The following is a 15,655-nucleotide window of genomic DNA, read 5'->3' on the forward strand; positions in this document are numbered from 1 at the left end:
TCCCCTGGAAGTGCTTGCTCCTCTGCTGGCCCTGTGAATGCAGGTGTCACCCTGCCAGCTGTCCTGCACCCACTGCCTTTTTGTCTCACCCTTGCTATCTGAATGTTCTAATCCTGCCCGTGGTTCCAGCTGCATCTGTCTGTGCTTACCACCAGCCTCTTATCTCAGGCCCACGTCTGCCTTCCAGCCTCCAGAATTCCCAGGTCTAATGGCCTCCTCAACTGCTTCTCCTGAGAGGCTCACGGGTCCCAGTGCTAAAGCCACTTTTTCCTCCCCAGCCCCCACATCGGTTATGGTCTCAGTACCACCATTGTCCCCTCCCACCTGACACTTGGGCATCCCCTCAGAATCTCCCTCTCTCCTCATGCCGTCTCCCCTCCTCATGCCATCTCCCCGTGCCCAGGCTTGCTGTGCCCTGTGACTCCCCGTCCTTGGCACGTCCCTGTCTGTGCACTCCCCTAGCCCTGCCCCGATCACTTCTTGACTGCTGTTCTCACAGCCTCCTGTTGGCCGCCCCCTTTCCTGCTTTGCTGCTCTCTAATGCCCCACTAGCTGTGAGCCCCTTATGGACTATTTCTGAAACGCAGCCCTGAAAATGTCCTTCTTCTACTTGGCCATCTTGTGACCTTCAGCATAAATGAAAACTGTTAGCAGGGCGTATGACCCCTCATAATCCAGACCTACCCACCTCTGGCATTACCCTCTGACACCTCCTTCCTGTCAACCTGTCAACAGTGTGCCTTCAAGGGTTTCCCCAGAGATGCCTCAGTGCCATGCTGCTGGCTCGACACTGCCCACTCTGTACCGATGCATTCTCGTTCTCTCTCCTATCACCTCTTTCCCTGCCATCCTCGAGGTATTGACTGATGAGCTGTGCGCTGTACGCCCCGTGAGGTCTTCTGGGTCTCTCCAGTGCTCAGCGTGTAGTTGATGCCTACCAAGTGCTTATTGAGCAAACGAATGAGGAGTGCTAACCTGGCTTATTAAAAATATGAATAAGGTGGCAAGTAATAGAAATCCTAAGTGTGAGAAAACAAAATCAGTTGAGTCTTGGTGGCTTTTTTTAAAAAGCCGGACCTATTAAAGGGTCTTAAACTGCCAATTTTCAAACGATTAGACATGGTTAGTCACCCTGGAAGTATTTTCCTTTCATTTTTAACATATGAAGGAAGGAGTGGAAGTAAAGAACCAAGGAAGACTGAAAACCAGTCTTGTGTGTCAAATGCATTAAAAAAGTCTTTTTGTGGATCCATTCATAGAAAACCATATGACCAAATTAACCCAATTCAGAAAACTATTAACAATGCCACAGTCAGAAGGAAATGATCTGGGAAACCTCCCTAATTACATTTAAATGTAATTGTTTCCACCTCATAAATGAAAATCAAACACAGGGTGTTGGAGTTTTTAAGCAGGCCTCTAATAAAGCTTCTGATGATCGTTCAGGCCAGATCTTCATTAAAAACAGTTCTCAGACTTCCTCGTTTAATATTGTGAATTCTTCTTCTGACTTTTGGGTAGGATCAAGTAGAGTAATGCATTAATCAAAACAGACCCATGAGATGAGTAAGGAAAGAATTAGGAGGTGCCCAGTTTGTTGAATTACTGCCTTGCCTTTTTGAGAGAGCTATCCTGATTAACAGGGAACTCACGTATTTATTTTGCACTCTGGGAAGGAATTTAGAGCAAGTTAAACAGCTGCATATGGATCTCATCTCCCATATCCAGTCCATCAGTGAGTTGTTCACACACCTCCCAAACCTTTCTCACTTCTATGCATTCTCCCAATCTCTTCTCTCACTCACACCCAAGTCCAAGCTCCCATCTTCCCCACTAGACCCCCGACTGGTCTCTACATCCAATTTGGCTTCCTATAATGGCAGAGTGGTCTTTTTGGAATATAAAAATGAGCATGTCATTCCTCTGCCAGAAACCTTCAGGTGTCTCCCCTGCCCTTGAGATAAAGACCCCAACCTTACTTTGTCCCACAAGGTCCTGCGTGGCCTGGCTCTCCCTGCTCCTCCTCCAGACTCACTGTGAATCACAGGCCCCACTGGGCTTGTCCAACACAAGCCCTGTCCTGCCTCAGGCCCTCTGCTTTCTCTTCCATCTGTTGGGAGCATACTCCCTCCCAGTCTCAGTTCAGATGTCCCTTCATCAGGGAAGCCAGTCCTTGACCCAGACCCTATGCATCTTCCATGCCTGCCCTGTGGCGTGTACCACAGACGACTTTGCATTTGTCTGAGTACGTTTGTGTTTAGTGCCTGTCTCTCCTGCTCAGCTTCCTCCCGATGATGGCAGCTGCATGCCTGCCCTGTGGCTCACTCACTGTGGTGTACTTCCCACAAGCACTTTGCCTGGTGCATGGTGGGTACTTGTAGTTGTTGATGTGGAAATCTAGGCGTTAGCATGATGCCCGGACAAGCCTCTCACCTCTTTGGCCCTCTGCAAAACTGTTGACTCTGACCTAGAAGGAAGCCCATTCCTCCCCAATGCCAAACAGTGAATTCACTTCCACAGTGGGGCAAAGCGAGTGCAGTTGTCATGGGGTGGAACAGACATGCAGTCAGCCTTCCATGGTGTTCCAACCTTCTTTTTTTTTAATTTCACAGTTAGAAATATCAGACCATGAAGTTTGGTAGCTGTTCCTTCATGTATTTCACAGTTAGAAATATCAGACCATGAAGTTTGGTAGCTGTTCCTTCATGTAATGAAGCTGCAGCTGTTGCCATTATTTTGCAATTTGTTTTCTTTCTGATTGGTAAGAATCTGGGGCTGCTGGTTTCTGGGGCCTAATATGAAAGTTTCCACTGAAGAAATGTCAGTATTTGAACTATGATCCTGTGCCAAGCAGGAAGAATATGCCGTACCCTCATTCACTGCTGTGCACACATACCTGCCCCCACCAGGAGGAGGGGCCCTTTTAGGGCTGTAACAAGTGAAAATTCTTTATTGCAAGTTCAGCAGAGCAACGTCTGATTTGGTTATGGGTTTGTTTGTTTGTTTTTTGAGACAGAGTCTCGCTCTGTCGCCCAGGCTGTAGTGCAGTGGCAGAATATCGGCTCACTGCAACCTCTGCCTCCTACTTTCAAGCAATTCTCATGCCTCAGCCTGCTGAGTAGCTGAGACTACAGGTGCATGCCACCATGCCCGGCTAATTTTTGTATTTTTGGTGGAGACAGGACTTCATCATATTGGCCAGGCTGGTCTCAAACTCCTGGCCTGATTTGATTGTTTTGAAGAGGTGCCAGAAGTTTCAAGAGGCTGTGCAGTAGTTGGAGGGAGAGCATGGGCAGCAGCCATATAGGAAGGTTCTTTAGGATCAGGTCGAGCCAGTCTCCATAGGAATGATTACCCAAAGGGAACAAGGAGGAGATCATCTCAGACATTAAAGTGGTTTGTGGCCCTCCCAAAAGCCACAGCACACACCACAGGTGTATTGTGGATCTCTCTGTTAAGATTTCATGGAGAGAGGTGGGCCACTGGCAGAAAGAATCTAAAAAGGCTCTTTAGGGGGTGATAATGAATTAAAAGGTGGGGAAACACTTGGGGGAAGGTGGTGAGTGAAAAGGCAGAAATGGTCAATATGAGGGAGAGGGCAGAGCATGTCCTGGCCGAAGCCAGAAGGAGCCAGACCAAGAGCCCAGAGCTAGAGGTGGCTCCCAGGAGGGCTGAGGCCCTGGCCTTTTCAGGCCAGTCAGGGACACAGAGGGATGGCACCTGGGGAGACGGGAAGTAGGAAGGCTGGCATGGACTCACTGCCTCCCTGCTGTCGGTAGTTGCACTTCTGGAGAGGCTGGGGAGGATGAGGAAGGCCTGGTTGGAGGAGTGATGGGGGTGCAGGGTGCTGACTGCCCCTGAGGCCATGCCCTGCAGGATTTGTGAGCACCCATCAGTGGGCGTTTGCCCAGCAGTGCTCCGTTTCCAAGAATGGAGTCTGACAAGCAGACAAGCCTTGCTCCACCCGAGTCCAGCATATTCCATATGATCCAAGCTGTTTCTCAGCAGCTTCCCAGGCAGCGCAAAGCATCTGTGGAGGGTCAGGGAGATGTGTGGGAATCGGGTTGTTAACTGGCCAAGGCAGGGAGTCCCCCAGAAGTTCCTCTGATCTCTGTGAGGAAGAGAGCCAAGTTTATGCTGGGGCCAGTAGACTTAAAGAGGAATTTTTCTACTGCAGTGTTTTCCCACGAGCTCTTGCTGAGCGCCTGCTGTGGCTGGGCATTGTGTTCCTTGTGTGGGGTCCTCCAGGAGCCCAGGCACAGGAGGGCGATGGCCCAGAAAGCGCTGGGAGGGCGGGGTGTGCGTTTTGTGGCTGAAGGTGGCAAGAATCCACCCCACAGAGGAGGATCTGCAGACTGCTCACCAGGGAGCAGGGCCCCTGGGTGCCAGCACCAGCTCCATCTGCAGTTCGCTGTTTCTCCTTGGTCACTTTGCTGGATCTCTGCCTCCTCCGGGATGCTGTCCACCCTCATGACGGGGGCCAGGGCGCTGCCGCAGCACCTGTAGGAGATGCACGGGGCGGAGAGCAGCCCCTGTGTGACGCTGCCTCGCCTTCTCCTGCTTAGGGCTGACACTGTCACGGTGCCACCCGGCGTTCGGTGCTAAGGACATACAGTCCCTCCCCTCCTGTGGTGGCAACAGCTGATGTTAAGAAGGGACAAATTTGGGGGAAAGGAGAACATAGGCTGTAGTTAGAGCAATGGTGAGACAGGAATGGAGGCCCGCGGGCGAGACAGGAATGGAGGTACCCGGAGGCGAGCATTAGAGTCAGATAGCCTGGGCGTGGTCCCTGCTTCTCCAGCCCCCATGGAGCCTCGTGCCCAACCAGCAAGGACTCGGGGGCACCGGCCAGTGGCAGTAAGGCAGTGTGGTGGGCTGGACGATATGCCTGCACTGCAGGAGACGGTCTCATGATCAGCCCCCAACAGCCAGTCTCAAAAGTGGAATTTGAAGAGTGGTCATTGCTTCTCATGAAAGTGTCGCCTGTAACGAACCCTAGAGGGATGCATTTCCATACCACTGAGGGCTCGAGCCGGGAGGCACGGAGATCTGGGGGCGTGACCCCTAACCTAGTAGCTTAGGGAGCAGAATTACAAACCCCTCATACTGTGCCCATCCTTGGGCCGTCTCCTCACTCCCCCACAGAGAAACCCAGGGTCAGAATCAACCATGAGACTTGACGGCTGCCCACAGGATGATTTACTGCTGTGACCTCATTTAGCATGGGTTAGTATGGGCCCATTTTTTCTTTTCTTTCAAAATTATTAGTTTATTTAATTATAAAATATTAACCTCCATAATAAAAATATGTAAATAAATGTCACGTTCCCAGTATCTCAAGAAAACTCAGGATTAAAATTTTTATTTATATTTTCCAGAATTATTCTCTGTAAGCACAAACACAGATTTTTTTTACAGAAGTGGAATTCTCTGCATACCGTTTTCTTTTTTATTATTTTTATTTATTTATTTATTTATTTTGAGACAGAGTCTCACTCTGTTGCCCAGGCTGGAGTGCAATGGCATGATCTCCGTTCAGTGCTACCTCTGCCCCCCGGGTTCAAGCGATTCTCCTGCTCGAGCCTCCTGAGTAGCTGGGATTACAGGCGTGAGCCACCACTCCCAGCTAATTTTTGTATTTTAGTAGAGATGGGTTTTACCGTGTTGGCCATGCTGGTCTCGAACTCCTGACCTCGTGATCTGCCCACCTCGGCCTCCCAAATTTTTTTTATTATACTTTAAGTTTTGGGATACATGTGCAGAACGTGCAGGTTTGTTATGTAGGTATACACATGCCATGGTGGTTTGCTGCACCCATCAACCTGTCATCTACATTAGGTATTTCTCTTAATGCTGTCCCTCCCCTAGCCCCCCACCCCCTGACAGGCCCTGGTGTGTGATGTTCCCCTCCCTGTGTCCATGAGTTCTCATCCTTCAACTCCCACTTATGAGTGAAGCTGGAAACCATCATTTTCAGCAAACTAACACAGGAACAGAAAACTGTTTTCAAATTAATATATCACACATATCTTTTCATGTTACTAAATATCAGTCTATAACATTCTAATGACTATGCTGAATTTTACTTTGTAGACGTGCCATATATTTTTAACCATGCCCTGTTGGTAGACGTTTAGGCTATTTTAGTATTTTCTATATAAACATATAATTCTGTATAACCCTGGAATACTCACATATATACATAATATATATAACATACAAATGTATAATCTGGAATATACATTTTGTGTACTTGACTAATTTTTTCCCATTGCTATAAACTCCAAAAGAGAAATTACTGTGAGAAGGGATATATAATTTTAAAATTGTGATGCCTATTGCCAAATTATAATATCTTCAGAAAAAGATTGAACCAATTAGACTCCCACCCACAGTGAAGATGAGAACCAGTTCTCTGCACTCGGCAACACTGGCTTATTTTCTCTCTCATCCCTGGGTGCTGCTTTTGGAGGAAGCAGAGTGTTTTCCTCCTTAGCCCTCCCCTCCCCACTTTGTCTGTGGCCGACCCTCTCATTCAGTAGCTCTCTGGAAGTTACAACTTTCAGGCAACACCAAGGAAGGCTCTGTGATCAAAGAAAGAGGGCTGGATGAATGCTGGAAGGAGTGTATTACAGGGATTGTGGATGCTTATCTACTTCACCTCCTTCCCTTTCCCTGTGCGAGGGGAAAGGATGGGAGGAAAGATTTGGCTTGAGTGTAGCCGAGCTGTACCGAAAGCGTTCTCAATACCAACGCCTGGGCTGGGATTTATTAACTTGTCATCGATGTGGATCTGATAAGAAAACTCTTACTGAAGGATCAACAAGGCAGTCTGGGGAGGAATAAATGGGGAAAAGAAAAAAAGCCAACCTGGGTTTATTAACACGTAGAACAAAAGGTATGGATGAGCACTGTCCACGCACCTCTGAGAACCAGCCACGAACTGGCAGAGTTTCACTGTAGAAACATCCCCACCCCACCCCCAAGTGGAAACTGTTTGGCATCCTCCATCCCCAACACGGCCTGTACGGGGCAGGAGCAGATGACCCCTGGGAGAAAATGGGATGCACTGGGAGGATGGCAGCTGGAAAGGGAAATGGAGAAATGAAAGATGTCAGCAAAACCGGAAACGCAGCAACGGGATTAAAATTCACATTGGGCACAGTGAAGAGTTCAGTTGAGTTTGCAGAAATGGAAAGCGTAGTGGAAAAATGAGATTCCTTCCTGAATAAAGAGAAAAAGAGAATGTCGAGGGACTGGATGGATGATGAATGTGTTTTATGTTGAAAAGCCGTCTCAGTGTGAATGGGAACAAGAGCCAGTGCGTGGAGAAGCCGCATAAGAGACACAGGTGCGACTGCTCAGGTCAGAGGGGCTCAGGATATCCTGGGTGCAGGTGGCAGGACCAAGGAACCCCTGGAGGTGGCCTCTGCCAGGGCATAGAGTGCATCACAACATGGAACCTCCGTCCCTCCTGGGTACCACCCTGAAAACCCTCTCCCCTGGCTTGGTTTACTCTATAATGCAACCAGCAGGCAGAGGAAAAAAGACTTAGAGGGAACCCCACCAAAATAGTGGCATGGCTTTCTTTCAGTAGGAGAGGTGTAGGTGGTATATTTTTCCACCTTTTTGTCCCCAAAATGAGAAAAAAACATTTTATTTTAAACTAGTAGGCCTCTCTGCCTTCCCTCACACTGGTTACTGTGATATGTGGCCTTATGGTAAGCTAGGTCTGGGTCAGGGCATAGGAGAAAGGGCTGCCCTGATTGCAGCGGCTTTTTTCATGATCGTGGGTGGCGCTAAGGGAGGAAGCTTCAGAGCAGATGAGTGAGGAGAAGGCGTCCGATGCAAATAAATGTCTTCAAAAACCAGATAAATCTGTCTCTTCAGCCTGGATCCTTAAGCTTCTTTCTTGTCTTTAAGTTTCTGTTTGCATTTTTGAAAGAAATACCATGCATCCTTTTTTATGACTAGAAAATATAATTTTCAGAAACAGAATGCATTAGAATTTGGATTTCTGGAGTCTTGATGGGGTACCCTTTTCTTTTCTCTGTTAAACATAATTAGTTTCCTGATAAATGAATAGCACATGAAAAAATGTTGCTCTTCATTATTGCTAATATATGAAGAATAATTAAAAGTCATAAATAACCATAAAACAATTTGCCTTTAATGATAGCATCTTTAACTGTGTAACATCCTAGCAAAAAAGCCTCGTTGGACATTCTCTTGTGCACAGAGCCTATTTGCCGGGAAATATTTCTGAATACATGTTGTCTTCCTTTTATAGTAAGACATTGTCACTCAATAATAATATGCAAGATAACTTCGTGATAATAATTGTCGTTTTGTCTTTGTAATTACAGACATATCAAGTGGATTTGAAGCCCAATGGGTCAGAAATAATGGTCACAAATGAAAACAAAAGGGAATATATCGAGTATGTATACACATATTTACTGCCTTTTCTTTGAATAAATTGGAAAGCATGTTTGGTCACTGTCTCTTGCTGAAACAGCTCATGCATTTATTATGCACATGAGTTTATTGGTCAGTTTTCAACAACATAAGTTCTTCTCTAGCTTGGGCTAATGGGAAGTTGAATATGGGATGGAAAGTCTGTCTTGTATCATGACTCCATTGAGCTGCCCTATAAAGGAGCAGAGGAGGGAGAAAAGGTCTATATTATTGAGTAATATGGCAGATACTCTTTTGGCATATGTGGATATCAACTAAGATTTAGAATTGCAACAGAGGACCACGGTGTCGGTGACCAGCAGGGCAAAATTAGGAACCAACAAAAAAAAAATATTTTGTCTCTCTCCCAACTTCTTTTCCATAATAGAAATGTATAGAAATAGTTAAAATGGATAGGAAGAATTCAGCATGTGCAATCCTAAGGAATTCTTTCTGGTATTTGTAATATTCTTAACTCAACCTCAGCCTCAGTGGAACAAAACGTTGAGTCTTTTTGGAAGTCTAGCTGTTAAGTGATTCTAAGACATTTGTACCAGGCAGAAGTTTTTTCTCTGTTGGGCACGTTACGTTTTCTTTTTTAGTGTATGTGTGTGCTTCAAATGCATAACTCTGGGATCTTCCAAGGAGATGCCCTGGTGCAGGGGTGAGGTGAGCACTGCAGTGTGTGGTTCCTGGCACCTGGTTTCTGCTCTCTTGTGGGTCGCCGCAGTGGCCTGAATTCCTCGTTTGCATTCAGTGCTTCGTTTCAACAGGCTAGGCTCCCTCCTTTCTTCTCATTTGGAATTGGTCAGAGGTCTTGAATTCAGACAGCTCTTGCATTGACTGTGGGTCTTAGCACCTTTCAATGGGATCTGCAAAGAAAAACCTACTGTCCTTCCTAATTAGGAAGAAACGGAGCGTGTTAGAGTCTCTACTCAGAGATCCCGGCAAGGAGTGGAACTATTACATGGCAGACTTTTTTCCACCCTCAAGTTGAAAGCTTGTTATGCTGAATACATAGACTAGAAATAAGATACCTCAGTTCTTACCTGGCCACATTAATTGGCACTCTTGTTCTGAATATGAACAATCTTAGCTGATGACACCCTGGCAGACACCATTGTCTTCCTTCAGAAAGTACAGACTGTGAGTGGGGTTTAAAAAATATTCTAGCTCAGGGTGACCCAGGTCTCAAGTCTGAGGACTCTGACGTGCGTGGTATGTGTGTTGCATCATTCTTTGCAGTTAATTCTTTTAGGGTTCAAATGTGGTGGGAGTCAGGGCCAGGCAGTGTTCCAGCTAGCTTTACTTTTAAAAGTATAATTGAAATCGCCAACTGCTCCCTGATACCTCTGCACCCCTGGTGCCAGAAGAATGCTGTTGAGCTGTTCATTGTAACCCAGGAGGTGCCGCCTGAGAGGCTGCACAGTGGTTGTGCTGCAGTCTGGTCCTCAGGGCCATTACCATGGTTACAGTGTACCACCCCAGTGTACCCCTTCAGTGTACCATTCTGAAGGTGAGAGCCCTTCAGAATGATGGAATGCCTCAGATGACATCCAGAGTGCATTTGCCTCGTGATCAATTATGCTGTGCATTAAACACTGTCGCAGGGAACTTGGTTTTGGTGAACTTCAGTTGCATAGGGAGGTCTTACCATTCATCCTCTAAATTTTGGCATTAAATTATGAGTGCAAATCATTTTGCTGATAAAGCTTATATGTTATTGTTGAATATTAGCACATTGGATACTAGAATGAAATATTAGGTAACTAAATGCATTGTCCTGAGTACTCTTTACAAATACATATACATATATGTGGGTGTGTATACAGGTGTGTGCATCTTATACACGTATACCTGTGTGTTCATACCCCATGAACTTTTCCCTTTTCTCCATGTTGTCACATTTTAAAGCAGTTAAAGCATTTAAAGCATTTTAAAGCAGTTAAGCATTTAAAGCAGTTTAGGTCAGCCATACCTTGATGTGGGGGAAGTTAATTACTCTTTTGAAATCTCCAGTGAGATTTTAGGTTTCTCACGGGTGTTCCAGGGAGTCTTGAAAGAAGCCGTGAATAAACTAAACAGTGGGGGCACAGAGGAGACCCTCCCCTCTGCTCTGCTGTCGCGGATGGAGGAGAAGCACTCCCTGTTGCGGAGAAAGCAGTGAGCGCTAGTGATGATGGAGGTGGTTCAATATTGTCCTCTTTTCTCCTGCAGCTTAGTCATCCAGTGGAGATTTGTGAACAGGGTCCAGAAGCAGATGAACGCCTTCTTGGAGGTAAGCCATGCTGGCCAGGGTTCTCTGCCATGTGCCTCTGGTCCCGGGTCGATGGGGGATTGCGCTTCTCCTTTAGCTGGTGTGGCGGAGCTGATCAGAGACAGAGGCGAGGCTGGGGGACCCTGCAGGAAGGCTGGGATCGCACAGCTCACACCACTGGCCAGTCTCCAGCACAAAAGTGTTCAGCCGCCGTGCCACCACCTCTTTTTCCTTTTCACGGGTTCTCCTGCTTGACTTCTCTTATTTTTACATTTGTCCTGTTTTTAAAGAGGACGTTTTACAAACTTGGTCTAGAACCATTGTCTTGGAGTTTCAGGCGGTACCCGAGAGAAGGCTGCCTTTTGCTGCAGTGACAGGTTCTAAGAAGCCCGAGGGCTCAGAGCTGAATGATGAAGCACAGTCCCCACAGTGCCTGGCCACCCCTCCCTCCCTGGATCACTGCTGCCTGGGCATTATTTATTTATTTATTTATTTTGAGACAGATTCTCACTCTGTCGCCCAGGCTGGAGTGCAGTGGCACGGTCTCGGCTCACTGCAGCCTCTGCCTCCCGGGTTCAAGCAATTCTCCTGCCTCAGCCTCCCGAGTAGCTGGGACTACAGACACGCGCCACCACGCCTGGCTAATTTTTGTATTTTTAGTAGAGACAGGGTTTCACCATGTTGGCCAGGATGGTCTTGATCTCCTGACCTCATGATCCACCTGCCCCGGCCTCCCAAAGTTCTGGGATTACAGGCATGAGCTGCCGCGCCCAGCCCTGGGCATTTTTTTTTTAATCCCCTGCCCTTTTTCTTTGTGGCATAATTCATTGCAGGTTCTCTTCTTTACAGATACATGGAAAACACATTTTCTTAAGCTGAGTTTTTATTTATTTTATACCCAGCCACCTCATGACAGCTTTTACCCTGTTACGGAGCAAAGCGGGCACTGCCCAGATCGAACTTTTAATATCAGGGATGCTCCCAGGCCCCTAGCAGAGGGTGAGGGATTCATCATTTTAAACTATATTCTAATTGGACCAAAAGTGAAATTCTTTCTTAAATCTGATAGTTACCTCAAAGATCACACAGGAAACAGCCTCGCGTCCACGTGACTGATTTTCTCTGCACTGAGGCAGAGCTCTCGTGGGGCGATGCTTTCCCTTCGCTCAGGCACCTACACAGGATGCGTGAAGCCCAGGCAGCACACTCAGAAACAACTCGGGGCCTTAGGGACTTAAAATGGGAGGACAGACTGGCAGGTCTCACTCTTTATTTATATAAGAAATCCCAGGAAGCAGATTCCTGTGCCCTACCGCAGGCGGTCCACACCTTCAGAAACGCGGCTTTCGCAGCGTGCAGGGCCCAGCAGAGTTGAGCTCGTCCTAGATCACGCCACAGTTAGTGGTACCTGGGAACTGGAGCATGGTTTTCTGTATGCACAGCCTCTGCACCCATCACCTGCCTCCCTCTGTGTTTCTTCTCCATGCCTTCAGCATGTTATGTTTAAGCGTGTCTCTTACACATCTGTGGCCTGTGCATTTTAGGACGCACTGACTCACAGCAGTGTTATAAATGGCTTTTGGAATCCACTTGCCTACAGTATCCCGTATTTTCATCAGGTTTCAGAAATTACTCCACTACTTGAATCTTCTAGATTCTACGATTTTTTGAAACTTTTATATTGTGACTGTGCTGTTTTTACTGGAACTATAGTTACCTGATACTGTCACTGACGTAGGAATCATCAGGAGAGATTATATTTTTTTCTGGCTAACCAGAAAAGTTTGTTTTTCCTGTGAAATTTTTTTTTTTGAAGGCAATAGGTGTTAAAGATGATTTTTTTTTCCTTTCAGGGATTCACAGAACTACTTCCTATTGATTTGATTAAAATTTTTGATGAAAATGAGCTGGAGGTTTGTATTATAAACATTATTTTATGTAAAGTGGATTTTTTTAATTATCTCTCATTACTTTACAAGTCATATTTTAATATTCTTGGATCCATAATGTCCTAGAGAATAACTTTAGATGAATTCTATTACATGTCTGTTATGGGGCTTATTTGCCAATGTGGTTCTATTACATGTCTCTTATGGGGCTTGTTTGCCAATGTAGGAGTAAGGAACAGCAAAAATAATCAGCTGTAGTTGCCTTGCCCATCAGAGGGCAGTTCTGGAACATGCCTAGTAAGTAGAGGCCACTGAGCGTAGCTGGGATCATGGCCCTACGCACCAGGCGAGGCAAATCGCCACGACAAGTAGAAACAAGGTTTGCAGTAGCCCTCTGGACAGCAGAAACCTGCTTACACTACCAGACTGGCCAAGTATCCTCTGCTGCATCCCCATCCACCCCCACCGTGGCAGCCAAATGGGGGTCTTGGCCACAAGGTGGCCGTAAGCATCTACTTGTGTCTGTAGAACAGGCGTCTCATTGAACTTGAAGTGGTTTATGTTGAGTGAGGAAAAATATCAGAAGGCAACAAGGTAGTAGCAAAAGGTAGTTTAATGATTGTCTAGTTCAGCTTCTTGGTGTTAACATAGATGAGCAACAGCCATTTTAAAAACAAAGGAATATCTCGCCCTTTGTTGTGTCGAGAGAAACAGGAGAAAAACTGTCTGTTGAGAAGCCGTTGGTGGGACTCGGACATTTGCCCCGTCCATATCCAGTGAGCGTTTCCCATAGACTGGCTTTCTATACTTTTATCTCAAAACAGAAAATTCAAGATCGATGATGTTTATAGAAATCATGTACCTCAAGCCTGTCCTCTGATAGGTGGGAAACTGAGGCAGAGAGCAGCTGGATTTACCCAGCAAGGTTTTGGCCCAGTCAGGCCTGGGAACTTTATTTCCAGACTTCTGGCTTAGTTCTGTTTCCATTTCATTCTGGTACCTTTGCAGGAATATCTTCCATTCGTCCACAGGAAACCTCCCCTGATGGAGAGTTGCATAATAGGAACAGCAAACCTTAGACTAAATGCTAAATCGAAGACCCAGTTATGCCTTAGCATATGTCTGCCGTTCTTAGGCCTCTGGGCAGATGAGGTGATTTGTCATCACTGGAATTGACCAACCTGGAGGAGAGTCATAAGCACTAATTCTTTTGTGGGTAGGGAGATGCTTTCAGATATTCAGAGGAATAACCTCTCAGGAGGAGAGGCAGCCAGGGTAATGCACCGATGCTGCTGGAGCATGAGAAAATCCACGGGTCCCATGCGTAAGACTAGAGGGGTAGGGAGGACGACTGTGGCATTTTTATATCCGATATGACATGCCGTGGCTTACGCAGGGTTCGAACTGAGCCACCCTTGTGACTGCTGCCTCTGTGATCTGCTGTGGCAGGTGGAGCCTGGAACACGTGTCTGCCTTCCTCTGTTGTTATGATTTGGTAGCTTACCTTCGCGGCACAGTGACCACATGCCGGCACTGAGGGTGGTCATTTCTCAGTGTGTGATCTCGCAGCTTTCACATCCTGCTTTTACATCTCGTAAATTTTCTTTCTAGTTGCTCATGTGCGGCCTCGGTGATGTGGACGTGAATGACTGGAGACAGCATTCTATTTACAAGAATGGCTACTGCCCAAACCACCCCGTCATTCAGTGGTTCTGGAAGGTAACTCCGGGGCCCAGCCCTACCCGGTGTCCTCCACCTGAGGCAGGACTGAGGGCTGTGTGGCAACCTCCATTGTGGTCTGACTTCAGGACTGATGCTGGCTTTGGGGTCTGTTAGAGCTTGGACTGCTGTGGGAGGGAAGAGGCAAACTGAGCCACAGCCCCGTGGCGGCTCCTCTGTAACTGTAAGAGACAGCTAGACTTGAATGAAGTTGGTCCCTACAAAAGCACACTGGCCTTCCTTGACCACCTTGTGAAGGTGACTTTTATTTGAGGGACTGGTCCTCCAATGTGTAAATAGAAATGGGGGGCTTCTCAGGGCAGAAACAGGCTTCAGGGATGGCTTTGCAAGATGCCACTTTCTGTTAAGAAGTCGTTTTCTCAATTTTTAAAATACATTCCAACAAATATTTTGATCTGTGTATCTTTCAACCAAAGATAACACAACATTTGATTTATTATCTTAGGGCCACTGTTTGTATCCTGTTCAGCTTAGGAGGGAAGTAAAATAGGAATGGGTTAGTCCAAGGGAGATATAGTAAACAAACTTAAAAAAAAAAAACAGTTATCCCCAAAAAGGCTGATTATTTACTTCACCCCAAAAAGGAATCATTTAACTTTTTCAAATTTATTTTTATTTATTTATTTATTTTAAAGATGAGGTCTCACTATGTTGCCCAGGCTGGTTTCAAATTCTTGGGCTTAAGCAGTCCTCCTACCTCGGCCCCTCAAAGTGCTGGGATTACAGGCGTGAGCCACCATGCCGGCCTTTTTCACATTTCTAAATGCCCTTTATTACTATTTAAAATGCCAACAGGAACACAGAGATAAAAAAGCAGAGTCTTCAAAGCCTAGTCCAGGTCTCACTTGGCTTGTTTTAGATGTTTGCCTACAGCAGTCCAAGTGGCATTACCAGTAAAGCCACCTGGATTCCCATAATAATGCAGATATGTAAGATACACAGATTGTTTTAGAACCCCATCTTTGCCTTTGTTTTTTGTTTTGTTTTTGTTTTGTTTCATTTCATTTTATAAAATGATGTCTTCTAGGGAACGTGTCTACAATCTGAAATCCCATCTCATAACCTGGCTTCCCCTTGTGATGACAAATCTTAAATACTGTATATTTATAATTGGCTTAGGGGGAACTGGAAAGCCTTGAACACAGAAACATGAGCTCGGTGCCATCAGAGAGTTTGCTTTTTATATCACTTATTTTGGCCTATTGGCAGAAGAAGAAAGAGACGGACGTTGTGATCACTCAGTCTCTTAGATTAGAGAGGCCAGCTAGTATTGTGGCCATAAAAAAAACTACTCAGTTTTCAGAGTCAACTG

The 15,655-nt window shown here is 46.2% G+C and overlaps 1 protein-coding gene across 17 annotated transcripts in view; it reads left to right on the forward strand.

Moving 5' to 3' along the window:
• Nucleotides 1–15,655, forward strand: part of NEDD4L (NEDD4 like E3 ubiquitin protein ligase) — a 364,635-nt gene that overhangs the window by 338,009 nt on the left and 10,971 nt on the right. For all 17 annotated transcript variants that reach the window (XM_054460560.2, XM_054460562.2, XM_063653750.1 and 14 more), the window contains 4 exons: nucleotides 8,367–8,440; nucleotides 10,675–10,735; nucleotides 12,568–12,627; nucleotides 14,215–14,322. In XM_054460560.2, coding sequence (XP_054316535.1) covers nucleotides 8,367–8,440; nucleotides 10,675–10,735; nucleotides 12,568–12,627; nucleotides 14,215–14,322 — 303 coding nt within the window. The remainder of the gene's footprint in view (nucleotides 1–8,366; nucleotides 8,441–10,674; nucleotides 10,736–12,567; nucleotides 12,628–14,214; nucleotides 14,323–15,655) is intronic.

This window comes from Pongo pygmaeus, chromosome 17 (assembly GCF_028885625.2).
Source record: "Pongo pygmaeus isolate AG05252 chromosome 17, NHGRI_mPonPyg2-v2.0_pri, whole genome shotgun sequence".
In the NCBI taxonomy this organism is placed as follows: Eukaryota; Metazoa; Chordata; class Mammalia; order Primates; family Hominidae; genus Pongo; species Pongo pygmaeus.